Source organism: Typopeltis vanoorti, chromosome 7 (assembly GCF_054136105.1).
Source record: "Typopeltis vanoorti isolate ZY-2024b chromosome 7, IOZ_Tvanoo_1.0, whole genome shotgun sequence".
NCBI lineage: Eukaryota > Metazoa > Arthropoda > Arachnida > Uropygi > Thelyphonidae > Typopeltis > Typopeltis vanoorti.
In genome coordinates this window covers 17,884,558-17,900,651 of record NC_143555.1, presented here as the reverse complement: position 1 = coordinate 17,900,651, position 16,094 = coordinate 17,884,558, and the positions used below count along the sequence as shown (strand labels likewise).

Sequence of the window (16,094 nt, the reverse complement as noted above, 5' to 3'; positions counted from 1 at the left end):
TGCAGTTAGCAATAGAAAGTGATTGTTGGTGAAATTGAAATTTCTAATGTTGATATATTTAATGAGAGATTTCCATGTCACTTAGTGGCAGTCCTTAGTTTGTATTCAGTGATCTGATTAACAGTTGTTTCATGGTTGAAAGGTTCCAATCAACTGCACGGTTGGTATTAAAAGTATGGTTAGCCAAACCAGATTGTCTTTTCTTTTGTGATCAACATCTGCAGCATGTTCTTTCTTTTTCACCTCAAATGAATGGCTTGTCTGTTCTATGTAGACTAAACCACATGAGCATGAAATTCTATATACTCCTGGGTATTTCTAGAAAAGTGTGCTATCATTAGGAGACCTTACAAGGCTATAAACTGTTTGAATTGGTTCAAAAACTGATGTTGAGATCTTTGAAAATAGATATTATTTTAATTAATAAACTTTCAATACATGGTATTATGATGGAGTCTCTGTATTGGATATTCTGGTTATTGGGAGTGGAAGGGTTCAAAAATAGAATCCTATCAACTGTTTTCTTGGAATAGCCACTGTGAACAAAAATATTACAGTGATTACCAAAGGAAGAGCCATAAGATGTGGATACTAGATCCAACATTATTTCAAATCCAATTGTTTGTATAAAATATGAAAGTTTCATAAGTTGACCTGAGAGCTTAAGAGCATACAATAATATAATACTGAAAATCTTGTTCTTGAAATTTTCAGTTTTTAATGTATGAAGGAGAATTACCAATACAAGCAGAAAAAGATAGACATGTATTTGGCTAGCTTGCAAGTTGAACTGCCAAGAGAATTCATCAGACATCTTAAAGAAATTTTATAAATTTTTGTAGGACCATACAGTCTAGAATAATGCAAGCTTATTTTTTTTAAAATTATTTTTACTATTTTTTAATTCCATGTTTGAACTTCATCTAAAAGGTTATTTAATTTATTAATCTGAGACAGTATGTGGCTCTGGAAATGTACTAGTAAGTAGAATAATCACTTAATAATGATCTCTAGGCCTCTCCTGCATGAAATACATCTTCAGGTGTCTTTCCAACATGCTTGCACTCCTTAAAGTATTAACTTCCTCTCTTTCCCAATCCAGGAGAGGTAACTTTCTCATGTAGTCTTTTGTATTATGGACAGATTAGTAGATCTGCATTGGTATGCTTAGAAGAGCAGCATGATTACATTCATTTCCACTAGTCCAATAAATCTGATCTTGATAGTCATGCCAATTATTTCAAATACAGAATTCATTGCAAGACAAAAGTGTTACATCGAAGTCATTTTTTTTTCCTCTTTTTAATGGACAGATCATATAAAGAAAGCTGTGAATCTCATTAATCAACCAATAACTGCCCTAAGAATTTATCAGTTTTGGAAAAATTCTATTCACTTGAAAAACTTAATAAAAGATCTTAACCAAAAACATTTTTAGAGCTTGTAAACAGCCAACATCCAAAAATAACTTCACTATAGAAAAATAAATAAACAACTGTCTTCTCTCCCTATACATGCCAGTTACATGACTACCAAATAATTCGTTATCTTTTCTGTTTGTGGCAAACCTATGCACACTGAAAAGTACTTAAGTAGTCACACCATCATTCATCTGTACAGTATGTATCCTCAAAATACTTACACAGTCATAGCTATTTGTTTTAATGACACAGCTCTTTCCATAAAACTCAGTTATCTACACAACAGTTAATGCAAATGCTACAAATGTTTTAAAATAGCCAAAATACTACAGTCTCCAATCCTTCTCACACCTACTACAGACACAAGATCACAACATCACTCTTCCCATTTTCTATATCCCAGAAAAATTTGAAAATATAGCTAAAGTTCTTTATAATCTACATGCCTTTGAAACCACATATTCAGCTAGCAACTTATAACCATCTCTAAAGGATCAACATCTAAAGGATACTAGCGGTGATGGAGTGGCAGTAGATAGCATTGTCTGTAGCATTCTGTGCAGTCTTTGCCATCCTGGTTGGTGTGCCTGCTCTCCAACCAGCCGGCTGCAGGTTGAAATCCCACCGTAGGCATGGCTATTTGTGATTGTCTTTAGGTGGGAGATGAATTTCATCACCTGGTGTGAGACTACCACTCTGCTTATCACAGGCCTGAAGTGACTTGAAAAAGTACCATGTTTTAGTCTCAGGAGCAGAGTTTCCGGATTATGCAAAAAATACATTTTAAAAATACAAAAAAAAAAAAAAAAAATCCTTAGTGCACCAACAGTACAAAATGTACCATAGGTTTGCATTTCATGAGTGGGTGCAACATAAAACAAAAATAAATTTTTTAAAAAATTGGTGGATTAAATGGTAGAGATTGCTAGCTTAATGAGTCCTTGAACTCCTTGGAGATGTCGTGTAATAATAATATTTTTTACATTTTAGAGTATATAATTTCTAATGTCTGCAACTTGGCATACTTCAGACAGACTGGCAGATCTGTTAACACATGTCTTGAAGAATAATAAAAGTGCATTTGCAATTATTTGTGTGGCAAGTCAGGATTGACAGACCATACTCTGAATTATCTTTATACAGGAATAAATGGAGGAAGACAACTGTGTGCACAGAAGTTACTATATTTTTAATCAGCAGCATCTGTGAAACTTTCCACTGACCTTCATAAGTATGACTGCCAAATATGCCAGGAAGACAGTCATTCTAAGACTACATTTAACACCTGACTTGTTGCAATTAACTTCATTTTTATCTACCCCCACAGAGGGTGCCTTGATAGAATTAGTTCCTCATTTTAGTTAAAATTTAAATTGTTTCTAATTTTTAGTAAGTATAACATCAAACTATTTTCTTGTACCTCCTTCGATTCTAACTGCTGAGCTCAAATAGAGACAATGTATTGCTCGATTTAATGTCCCATTTATATAACTGTTATTGTTTTGAAGAGCTTTCCTCTTGGCACCTTGTCATTTTGTCTATGAAACTTAAATGCAGATCCTTGTTATATTCCCACTACATCTGTGAAATCAGATGTAGTCCATATAGTCTTCCTTCGTATTTCTGCAAAAAACTGTCAGTTCTGTCCACAGTATTTTATATTACATGAAATCCTCAGATTCCTGTAAAGGGGAAATCTTAATAGATATAACAAAGGAAGCTGTTTTTGAATTAGAAAGTTTTTAACAGAACAATTTCTGATAGCATATAGCACATGATGTGATAGCAAACATACCTTTAGCCAAGGTAAATGACTAAACATTTTTCTAACATGATCTGCATTATTTCCTTCATGAACGAAGTCAAGCTCTAAGGGAAGATTTTTCTTTGTTTCTTCTGCAAGCCACATAAAAGTAAATTCAGGAAAAAGCCAAGCTACTAAATGAACAAGAAACTGAAAATATGAAAATATGATTTAATTATTCAACTCAACTATGCCATAATTACAATAAAGAATGCAATAAAAATAAAAAATTAAATTAAAAGAAATAAAAATAATTACTTATATCAACCAAAGAATCAGTAACTTTAGTATAACCCAGAGTCATTGTCATCATTATCAATATCAATCTCCAGATATGCACACTCAAGCTTCAGTTAATTTTGCATGATAAGTTTATATTATAACTAATCCTATCAACAATTTTCTTTCATTTGTCCAGTCTATCACTTGTCAGCACTCCGATATTGTAGTATATTTCTTATATTTTATGTTATATTTCAATCCACCTAGATACTGGTCTTCCTCAGGATCTTTCTCCTGTCATTTGGAAATCAAACACCTAATTTGCTAACCTTTCCTTGTTTAAGTACTAATACCACCTTAGATTAGATCTGTTCACATGTTCCTAAGTGCTAACAATCTCAAGTTCTTTCCTAATACAGGCAGCCTTCGGCTTATGCCAATTCACAATAACACAGGTTGCCTGCATGTGCTTTCTTACTGTAGTATGGTTGACTGAGAAATGATGCTAGCAGGCACTCTAGTGTTTGAGTATTTACCGAGCTACTATGACGTATATGTATCAAACCTAGTTTTAATGTTGAATCTACCTAATTGTTCTATTTAATTTTTTTTTACGTATATACGTATTTAAATCGATAAAGTACGTAATTACGTACCATGTCTGATAATAGAAGTGCACAAAAATTAGCAGAACTTGGTGTTAAGAAGGCGCAGAAATCAATCACGCTTGAAAAGAAGATGGAGGCGATTCAAAGAATGAAAGATGGGCAGACACGTGCTAATGTCTGTAGAAGTATGAACTTACCTCCATCGACTGTTACTACAATTATGAAAAATGCAGATAGAATAAAACAGTCTGCACAACAATCTACTGCAGCACTAAATGCAAAACATATATGTTATAGCAGGGGTAAACTTCGTGAAAAAATGGAAAAATTATTATCATTATGGATGGATGACTTGAATCAGAAAAACATTCCTCTGATGCAGGCTTATAACTGAGAAAGCAAAAACAATTTTTGAGGATCTTAAAAAGACAGATGTTGGTGAAGAAACATTTTAAGGAAGCAAAGGTTGGTTCATGAGATTTAAGTCTCGAAGTAAGTGCTACAGTGTCAAATTATGCGGTGAGGCAGCAAGTGCAGATGTTGCGGCAGCAGCTGCTTTTGCTAAAGAATTTCAAGACTGTGTAGAACAAGGAAGTTATCCTCCTGATTTCATTTTTAATGTTGATGAGACTGAGCTCTACTGGAAAAAATTGCCATCATGCACCTTCATTTCCTGTGAAGAACGTTCCGCTCCAGGTTTTAAAGCTGCAAAAGATAGACTTATGCTTTTGTTGGGTGCAAATGTCTCTGGAACTTTGAAGCTTAAACCAATGTTGGTGTACCATTTACAGACACCACATGCCTTCAAGGGTCTAAAAGCCATGCTGCCAGTCTATTGAAAATGGAACAAGAAAGCTTGGGTTACACAAGATGTTTTTATAGATTGGTACACAAATTATTTTTGTCCTACCGTGCTTCACTTCTGTAAAGAAAATGATTTGCCAGCCAAGGCATTGCTTCTCTTGGATAATGCCCCTGGATATCCTCAAAACCTTGCTGAACTCAGAACACCATTGGATGTCAAGGTTGTTTACATGCCTCCAAACAAGTATATCCTGCAACCGATGGATCAGAGGATTATATCAATCTTCAAAGCCTATTACCTCCGTATAGCATTTATGGAAATGGTAAGAGTCTTGGACACTTCAGGAAAAACTATTAAAGACTATTGGCAGTCATTCGATATTTTGAAGGGCATTAACAACATCGAGGCAGCTTGGAACGACATGTCAGCAAAGTGGTTAAAAGGAGAATGGTGAAAACTTCTTCCAGCATTTATGCACGACTCCGAGGAATTAGAACACGAGGAGAATGTTATTGAAGATGTTACCAAGCTTGCGCGAGAGGTGGGAGTGTAAGATATTACAGCTGAAGATGTGACAGAAGTCTTAGAGAGCCATGATAAACTGCTTTCCAATGAAGACTTAAAAGAATTAGCCGAACAATTAAGTCAATATCCAAAGGAGGAGAAAAGAAAGCGAAGAAGGTCCTCTGAGAGATATGAAAATGGCCGATTTACAGTATATCCTTGCAAGCATAGAGACATTGATTGATGAACTCTGCGAAATGGACCACAATTGGGAACGGAGTGCAAACGTAAAAAGGAGTGTAATCGCATCTATTCGACCTTACACTGAACTCTTTAAAGAAAGAAAAAGAAAATCTAGGTATTTAACACTGGATACTTTTTTCAAAAAAAATGCAGGTGATCAAAAAACCAGGAACTTCAACATAGAAATATGTAATATCTTTTCGAAGTTTCATATTTTTTGTATATAATTTTGTTTTGTTTTCGTTATTAATAATTTTATTTGAACAAATATATATGTATGTATTATCAAAGCTTTAAATATAATAATGTCACACATACTTCATGTGTATATTTTTTGACTGTGCGGAAGATAACTTCATACCTCCCATTAAAATTGGGTTCGTTTAACGCCCGTTTTTTTCAGGAATGGAACTAGGCATAAACCGAGGGCTGCCTGTATTTCATTTTTAATATGATTCTGCCAATGATAACATCTCTATCTTCATTTTCTTAATTTTTCTCAGAACTCTCTCAGATCCATAACTTAAAAACTGGTTTGAGCACTGTCTTGTATACTACCAGTTTAGTGGTTTGGCTAATTTGTCTCTTATTCCACATAAATTATTCAGCTGGATCCCTGGCACATTAGCATTGCTTATCCTGTTGTTCATTTCCAAACTTAATCTGCCATTTTCACTAAAACTGTGCTTAATTAGCTGAAATATTTTACTTGTTCCATAGGTTCCCCATTGAGAACGCAGCTGAAATTTTCTACATTACTGCCTATTTTCAGAATTTTGGTCTTTTTATTACTAATTTGCATGCCAAATTTGTTATGGCTGTTATTCAATTTAGTTAAGAGAATACTGGAGACTTGCACTGCATGTGTTTAGGAATACAACATCATCTGCAGAAAACAAAGAGCTAAGTTTGATATTTCAGATTATGATATCAGGTCTATGATATGAGTCACACATGAGTTTTGGTTGTTGTATATTTGTTTTTAATATAGAAACCATGCAGGATGATCTGAACAGACTATAGTGTAAACAAAGAATGACGAATCAGTTAAATTGTTTCAGGTGCAAGGGAACCCCTTATGGGTTGAAGCAACTGCAGATTATTATATGGATAAAAATTTGTTGAGATAGTTGATAAGATCAGATAGTTGAAAGAGCTGATAGTGGACAGGATGTTTTAACTTGTCCTTTAGCAGTGTGGTCCCTGAACTTCAAGTTAAAATAATGGATAACTATGGTTTTGAAGGAAACACCAGGAATAAGGAAGATATGCTCTCCTTTTAAAAGATTTTGATAAGACAGCATCTAAGCTACTGTGCTTAAATATGGTTACCTGGATTTTGTAGGTGGATGGGGGGGGGGGGAATTAGGAACAGTAAAGAAGCTTCAGAGACAGGTAACCAGGACAGATAAACATAGTTTGCAGATTATGGCAAGATTTATTCAAATATTGTACAATATATGTACAATAAAGCCAGTCTGGTTGGTCGAGTGGTTAGCTTATCCACTCTCCAACCAAAAGGCTGTGGGTTTGAATCCCACCGTGGGCTTGCATTTTTGTGATTGTCTGTGAAAATACTAGTGGTAGTGGTGGGCGGTAGATGGTGTTGGTGTAGTTGTGGTTCGTTGTAGATTGTGTGTGATGGAAGCAGAGTTGTAGAGTAGATGCCCTCCCTCGATGAGGCTTTGGACTCCCTGGAGGTGTCAAGTAATAATAATAATAATATAACACCAATAAAACTCTTTTTTTTTCATATGATTCCTACTGGCCTGCCACCCTACTTATTGAAGACCTAAAGTGGCTTGAAAAGAGTTCTATGTTTGGCCTCTAAATTAGGAGTTGAGATAATCTAGAAACCTAAATCTAACATGGTATTACTGTATTATAGACTACAATGGAGCTAGAAATAATTATTTTAATTTCCCGACATTTCAACCTTCATATTAAGATCATCATCGGGATTATACGCACGCGCACACACACACACACACACACATATATATATATATACACAGAGACAAGCTATATTACATTTCACATAGTATGGTAAGGAGACAATGATTGATCAACGGTTATTTTACCGGTCTGACCTCTAGTAAATAAACAAATAAAAAATTAATTAAACAAAATAAATAAAAATAAAATAAAATAGCTACATCAAGGTTATATTCTATAGATAGTTTTATTACAGCAAAAGGGATGTCATAATTTGACACAAGAGTTGTTATATTAGAGTTAAGATCCTGGATTACCTACAGTTCTATTTATACTTAAGTCTTAGGCAGAAGGGTCATGTGGGTAGAATAGGTGCCTTCCATATTCTTCGGATTTTTAGACCATCATTATTGTTAAGATTAGGGTGGTTGATAAAAATTTCACAGGCCTGCTTAAATTTATGTTCATACCACGTTTTGGTGTGATGCAAACAACAGATTCCTTTCCAGTCAATTCTTCGTAAGAGTATTCAGGGCATGATCAGAAAGGCCAGTTTTATCATAGTCACTAAATTTAATGTTCTGTTTATGTTCCTTTTTTTGGATAGGAATTGTGCATCCTGTTTCCCCTATATAGGGCAAATTACAGGTGCAATGAATATGGTATACTCCAGGGTGGGCTAGAAGAGGAAGTGGATCCTTGGATGAGTTGAGTAAATTCTTTAATTTTGCAGGAGGTTTAAAGGTGGCTTTAAGGTCCTATTTCTGTAGTATTCTGTTTATTTTATCTGATATCTCTTTAATGTATGGAATGGTTACAGTTTTTATTGTAATCTAGTTTATTTTTTTTTTAAGTGAGGTCTTGTGAAGAATTTTGTTCATAGTATTTTGGCTGTAGCTTTTTCAGGAAGGCAATGCTGATAACTTTTACTTCATCTTTAAGTGCTTGTTCACCGGAGCAAATCTTCAAAGCCCTGTTTTTTAGTGCATTAATGGCACCTAGTTTTGTTGTTGGGTGGTGGTAGGAGGTTATGTGTATATATTGGCCAGCATGCATAGGCTTCTGGTAAACAGTGAAGGAAAGAAGATCTGTGACAAATGTATCTAGAAAGAGAAGTGTGTTCTTCCTTTCAATCTCAATTGTGAATTGTGTGCACTTGTGTTGTTTGTTTAGGTGGATGAGGAAAGTGTGTAATGTCTGGCAGCCATGGGACCAAATAACAAAAACATCATCAACGTATGTAAGCCAAAGTTTGGGTTTTAAATGAGAGGAATCTAAAGGACATTGCTCAAAAGCTTCCATATGAAAGTTAGCAATTGGGGGGGGGGGGGTAATGGTGAGCCCATGGCTGTGCCTTCTTTTTGTAGGTAAAAATTGTTTTGCCACATAAAATAGCCGCCAGAACGTAGTACATGTGCAAAAAGCGCTGTGCTGTGATATCGGAAGGGAATTTGTCCTGTAAAAGAACTGTGTTATGATTGGGACACAGTTTTGTGAAGAGGGCAGAGACATCAAAACTGACTAATAAATCACTTTTTTTTTTCAGTGTGATGTCTTTAATTTTCTTTACAAAGCTTTGTGTGCTTTTAATATAGGAAGGGAATGATCTACCAACTATTTGAGTGTTAACACTAGTTTCTTGGCTAGATGATAACTGGAGCTGTCTATACCTTCAACTATTGGCCAGAACAGTATGTTCTGTTTGTGAATCTTGGGTAATAAATTCTCAAGGGACGAGCATAGTACGGGAGTAATTTTTTAACTATCTTCGGGCCAAGAAGTGACCGATTTAAGTAATTTTTCCATTTTCTTTTTTATCCTATTAGTTGGGTTATAGTTAACAAGTGGATAGGTTCTGTTGTCTGAGGCTAACTGATTCAGATTTTTCTAAATATGTTGTTCGGTGTAAAATAACTGTGGCACTGACTTTATCAGCTCTAGTGATTACGATATCTAGATTTGATTTTAGCGATTTCACAGCTGCCAATTCAGATTTGGTTAGGTTGCTAGTTATTGTTTTTGTATTATTTAAATTTAAAATGTTCGAGGTTTCCAGACGTATTTTATCAGCTATGGTGGTTGAGAGAAATCTTAAGAAATCATGGATAAAGGAAATGGCTACACCATGATGCTGCTGGACTTTGCAAAGGGATTTGAGAGAATATCACATGGAAAGCTATTACATAAGCTGGAGCAAATGGGAATAAATATGAGGCTGGTGGCATGGATAGGGAATTGGCTGACAGACAGACATCAGAAAGTGTTGCATAGTATGGAGTAGATTCAAGGCGAATGAGGGTGAGTAATGGAGTGCTCCACAGCTATGTACTAGGACCACTACTTTTTAAATTTTTACATTAATGATACAGTGGAAGATTTGTTCGGAGATATTCAATTGTTCGCTGATGATGCAAAACTGGGGAGAGCAATAGTTGATAATGGTGATGCAAATATTTTACAGGATGATTTAACTTTATCGAATGCACTTTGGGATGAAATGCATTCAATAACCATTCGATGAAGTGCATTTTGTATTATATTGATGGTGCTACAGGGTGATCGTAAAGTTATGCAATCCAGAAATAACACGTTTTGAGGTTAATTACAAATATATGAAAAATGAAATGGCTACAAATACAGGTTATATAATTGGACCTTTATTATAACAAAAGAAGAATAGGAACCTCATTATAACATATGTTGCAAGAGGTCACTTCTTTCATTAATACAAACTTGCGTTCTTTTTACCAGGTTTGATGCCACCTTGTGAAGCGCCGGCATACTGATGTTTTCAATCAATGTTGAGTATTCTGATAAACAACACCTTTGAGATACCTCCAAAGGAAAAAATCTAGTGGTGATAAATCTGGTGATCTTGGATGACACAATTCTTTCGAGATGAGACGGTCACAGAAAAATTCTTGCAAAAATGTACAGTACTATTTGGCATGTGGCACTGTTCTGCTGGAACCAACAATAGCATTCGCTGACATCAAGGAATGTCACCAGCTGTGTGATGATGTGTTGGTAGATGGAGCTATTCACCGTCATTTCAAAGAAAATGGGTCCCACTATATGACGCCGTGATATCGCACACCAAACTCCAATTTTTTGAGAATGCAAAACTTTTTCCATGAAAAGAATGTGGATTTTCATATGACCAAATCCTATTGTTTTGACTATTCACATACCCACTGAGGTGAAACCAGGCCTCATCACTGAAGAATGCTGCATCAAACATTTCTATACCATGTTCTTCAACAAACGAGAATAACCATTTACAGAAGATTATTCATTTGCCTTTATCTGGGTCTTTCAGTTCATGGACTGAGTGAGCATGATATGAATGAAGGTGTAACGATCTTGCAGCTTTCTAAGCACTACCATATGACATTGATGATTGCATGGCAAGTTTACCAAGGTTTTTTGTTGGGAATACTGCAGTGCTCTCTTTATCTCATCCATTTTATTATCAGCCAAAATGGAGAGTCTTCTGGAACAATTCCTATCTGAAACAGATCCAGTTTCCTGAAAACGCTGCACTAATCTCATTGTCATTGACTTCTGAGGGACTGCTGTACCCAGATATTTCTGGCAAAATTCCTCAGCAACACATGTGTAAGAATGATTAGCATAATAACTTTCCAAAATGAAAACTCGTTGTGGCTGGGAAACAGACATTTCACTTCCACAATGAACAAAGCTACACTGAGAACCTGTACGTCACACTAAACTTGGCATCTCCAATAGTTTGTAATAGTATGATGGTGACATCTAGTAGAGTAAGGAATGATCATAACAATTATAATGACAAATTCAAACTTTCAGTTGGGTGATTTTATGATCACCCTATAGTTTACAGGAAATTGATGAGGCTTGAGATCTGGGGGTGATGGTGGCTAGAGATTTAAAATTCAGAGGACATATTGCAAGAGTTGGTAAAATAACTCAGGGCATTACTTGGATATTGAAGAACACAATGACAAGAAAAGACATGGAGGCTATTATCCCTCTTTACAAGGCTATGATTTGGCCACATGCTGACTATTGCGCACAGATTTGGTTACTTATGTTTCTTGGGGGACTGGGAGGTGGTGGAGAGGATTCATAGACCAGTAACCATATTGGTGACAAGTCTGTGGAATGTTCCCTATGAGGACAGATTCAAGGTGTGTGGGTTTGACAGGCAGAGGAGATGGAATATGATAGAAATTGATGGGTTACTAAAGGGATTCTATAAGACTGAGAGAAAATAAATTTTTCAATAATACATGGGGGAGTAGGAGAAAAGAAGGGATTACATTTGGAAGTTGTCTAAGAGTGTGGTTAGTAAGGATGTGCAGATTAGGTTCTTTACTTGGAAAGTGGTGAATGAGTAGAATGGATTGCCAGAGGTGGTTGTGATGTATAGGTAATGGCGTGGGTCTCATATGATGAGTCTTTTGACTATATGGAGTATGTGTATAAATAATAATAATAATAATAATAATAATAATATTTGACAAGGTGCCTCACGATAAACTGATATTTAAGTAACAGCACATGATGGGTTTTTTGGGGGGGGTCACTTAAGGATCAAAGCCAAATAACTGAGAAGAGACCTCAACATCATCTTTAACCTTTAATTAGTCACATGGGTCTATTTGATTCCAGCTATCATTCAAGTTTAATTTCCGACAAAACCAATGATGGATTTTTTCTTGCGATTTTGAGTAGCTGAGTTTCTGTTGCCCCCGCACCAAATCAGTTGTGTGCCGAACGTCGCCACAATCAGCTGTGAAGTAAGGAGTGATTTCTGACTTCCTGACCCCATGAGACTAATTATGTAACAAAAAAAAAAGCACAACTAATTAAGGATTAAGGAATGCAGATAAATTATTATTATTATTATCTGACATCTCCAGGGAGTCCAAGGACTCATTGAGGGAGGGCACCTGCTCTACAACATCTCCACCATTCAATCACCAACTGTCTGCAACTACACCAACGTCATCTACTGCCGACCACTACTGGTATTTCCGCAGACAATCACAGTGTCCAATCCTCACCTTAGCATGGTGCACCCTGTTAGTAGGTATCTACTGTTTACCAAATGAATGAGAGTGTGCTGGCAATTTGGAACTTAGCCAACAGGGTGATCGTACAAATTGTCCTCTGTACTGGCTTAAAAGTGAAACAGCACTGAGTAAAAATTAAAAATAATATTTAATTCTTCCAATACTTAATTTCACTCACTGAGACGTCATCAGAAAGCACAATATAACACACACACACACACACACACACACACACACACACACACACACACACACACACACACACACACACACACAGGCAACACAAAACTAACTGAAATACATGTATGAAAGACTAGAGTCCTAATTAGGTGGGCAGCCTAGGATGTAAACTGGGATCTCCAAGTACTAGTGTTTCCCATATTTCGGGAAGTTTTGGTTGCATTTAACTTCCCTGAGTATGGTGCTGCCATAATACTAGTCATCACTACTGTCTTTTGTAGGTGATGTTCAAACAGTTGATAATTGTACATTCATTTTTAATCATGACTTATGTTAATTGTTTTTAATAATGATTGTCCTTATATCTGCAGTTAAAACAACCTGGAGTAAACAAGCTAACAGCCCAAAGGCAAACTTCTTTTCCTCTTTCATTAACCATAACAGTGCGCGCGCGCGCGAGAGTGTGTGTGTGTGTGTGTGTGTGTGTGTGTGTGTGTGTGTGTGTGTGTGTGTGTGTGTGTGTGTGTGTGTGTGTGTGTGTGTGTGTGTGTGTGTGTGCGTGCTTTTCCATGGAAAATTTTAACCAATCTGCATATTAACTGAAAGTTAAAAAAATAAAAATATTTCAAAGTGCAAAGTAGTCCACCACAAAAATTTTTAATAAAATGCAGTAAAAATGAAACCCATGTACCTGACTCTAATTTGTAAATATTGAAAGATCACCATATATACCTGCCAACTGATGAGAACAGAATGCTTAGAGATTGTCAAATTCAAATTTGAATATTCAAGTTTTATTTTTTTTTCTTTTCTATGGATGAGTCACTAATATTCCTATAATATATATCGTTGCATATACAATAAAACTTGTTTTGGTTAATAAACAGTACAGTGATTAACAAATTCTGTTTCTGAACCACTATGATTATTATTATTAACATCTCATCTCCATGGAGTCAAAGGACTCACGCAGGAGGTCTATACTCTCTCTCATGCAAAAGGATATTGAACCATGCTTTAAATCCATTCACAGTTTCTGCACTCACCACACTTTCAGGTAATGCATTCACCTCACTAATCGCTCTCCATGCAAAGAACTTACTTCTTACTACCCTGTTCATACCCTCCTTATACAACTTCCAGGATAGACCTCTAGTTCTACTCTTGCCTCCCTCCACTGTATGAAGTATTTCCTCTACATTAATCTGGTAACAACTACTCACTAACTTATATGTCTCAATCATATTCCCTCTTCTTCTTTTATTCACAAGCTGTGAGTTGCATTGCCTCAATCTTTCCTCATTTCTGACATTCCATAGATCTGACACTAACTTAGTAAACCTTCTTTGGACCCTCTCCATTACATCCTCATCTCCCTGAAAACTGGGCAACCAAATCTGTGCACAGTAGTCCACATGTGGCCTGATCAAAGCCTTATACAAAGCAACCATGACCTCTTCTCCTTGGGATATTAATGTTCTCCTCATTATTGTCCTAATTTGTTGGGATGTTCTCACAATTTTAGTAATGTGACTCCTAAACTTCAAGTCTCTGTCCACCATCACTCCCAGATCTCTCATCTCCTCTACCTCCTTCAAACTTTCTCCATTAATTGTATACTCTGTATCACCACCTTGCCTAAAAATTCAACACTTTGCACTTTTTAACATTAAACTGATAGCTCCACTCATTTGTACCACCTACATAGTCTATTCAGATCCTGCAAGGCCATAACATCTACTCTACTTCTCATAGCAATTTCCAACTTTGCATCATCGACAAACAGTTGCACATCTCCAGTTTAGCTGGTCCCAATGTCATTAATGTACAAGTTAAACAATAATAGTCCCAAAACAGATCCCTGTGGCACTCCACTAGTGACCATCCTCTTTTGGGATACCAATCCTCCATACACAATCTGTTGATACCTGTCTTACAGTCAATCAGCTATCCAACTCACTAGTCTGTTATCTAATCCCATCTGTTTCAATTTAGCTACTAGCATGCCATGTGGTAGTCTATGAAAGGCATATGAAAAATCCAAGTACACCACCATATATGCATTTCCACTATTCAGTGAACTTGTCACCTTGTTGTAATACATAAGCAGATTGCTGAAAAATGACCCCCCCCCCCCCACTAACAAATCCATTCTAAGTTGGTGTTCACTTTCTGAACACCAACTTCTCTAACAACTTAACAAAAACCCCAGACACTAGATTGGTCTATAATTTGTAGCCTGTCTTATTTTTTTCTACCTTCCATTCCTTTGAGAATGGAAGGTAGAAAAATCCCTTCTCATCCTGTTGCAAGAATCATGTTAAACAGGTGTGCCAAAGGTGCCATTAATTTTATAGAGCATTCACTCAAGACATGTGGAAACATACTGCCAAGTCCAATCGCCTTATTAACATCCGGTTTAATTCCTCATATATTTCCTGCTCATTCAATCTTTCCTCTACCACATCCTCTACACTCCAGCTCATGATATTGTGTTAATGAGGATGATATTTATTAATAAACTGATCATGGAATACTTCAACTATATTCTCTGCATAATAAAATTAGTTTAATCCTTTATCCAAGTGTGAGCAAACAAAGTTTGCGCCTGAAGTATCTTCAGGACTAGGGTAAAGTGATACAACACCAGGGCAACTCGTTGCAAAGGTGGAGAAAGCTACCAACACTCCTAACTCAGTATCTCCTATAATGCAAAACACATCTCCTTGCGGATATGTCTAATGTTATGCATTAAAGGAAGGGCCACTACCCAGACTAGTTTCGACCTTTATTGAGGTCTCTTCAGTGGGAGCCAGGCCCTAGTGGAAATACCAGGCAGAAGCATTAGCAGGTCATCTCTACCTATAGGAGTTACTAGTCTGGGTAGTGGCCCTTCCTTTAATGCATAACATTAGACATATCCGCAAGGAGATGTGTTTTGCATTATAGGAGATACTGAGTTAGGAGTGTTGGTAGCTTTCTCCACCTTTGCAACGAGTTGCCCTGGTGTTGTATCACTTTACCCTAGTCCTGAAGATACTTCAGGCGCAAACTTTGTTTGCTCACACTTGGATAAAGGATTAAACTAATTTTATTATACTCTAACCAAGTGAAAAAATAAACTTTCAACATCTTTCTCTAAATCCAGAGTAATTTATTAAAAAAGGGTGGCACACCATTTGGCAACTCCTATAGGTAGAGATGACCTGCTAATGCTTCTGCCTGGTATTTCCACTAGGGCCTGGCTCCCACTGAAGAGACCTCAATAAAGGTCGAAACTAGTCTGGGTAGTGGCCCTTCCTTTAATGCATAACA

General features: G+C 36.3%; 1 protein-coding gene across 9 annotated transcripts in view; it reads right to left on the bottom strand.

The window, feature by feature from the left end:
* The window catches only part of Adck1 (aarF domain containing kinase 1), a 433,204-nt gene that overhangs the window by 198,590 nt on the left and 218,520 nt on the right, over positions 1–16,094 (bottom strand). For 8 of the 9 annotated variants that reach the window (XR_016548573.1, XR_016548574.1, XM_090395708.1 and 5 more), the window contains one exon: positions 3,217–3,375. The exons of the other annotated variant lie outside the window; for it this stretch is intronic. Coding sequence is in view for 6 of the 8 variants with exons in the window: in XM_090395708.1 (XP_090251834.1) it covers positions 3,217–3,375 (159 nt within the window). In the remaining 2 variants the exon portion in view is untranslated. The remainder of the gene's footprint in view (positions 1–3,216; positions 3,376–16,094) is intronic. 9 annotated transcript variants of the gene reach the window in all.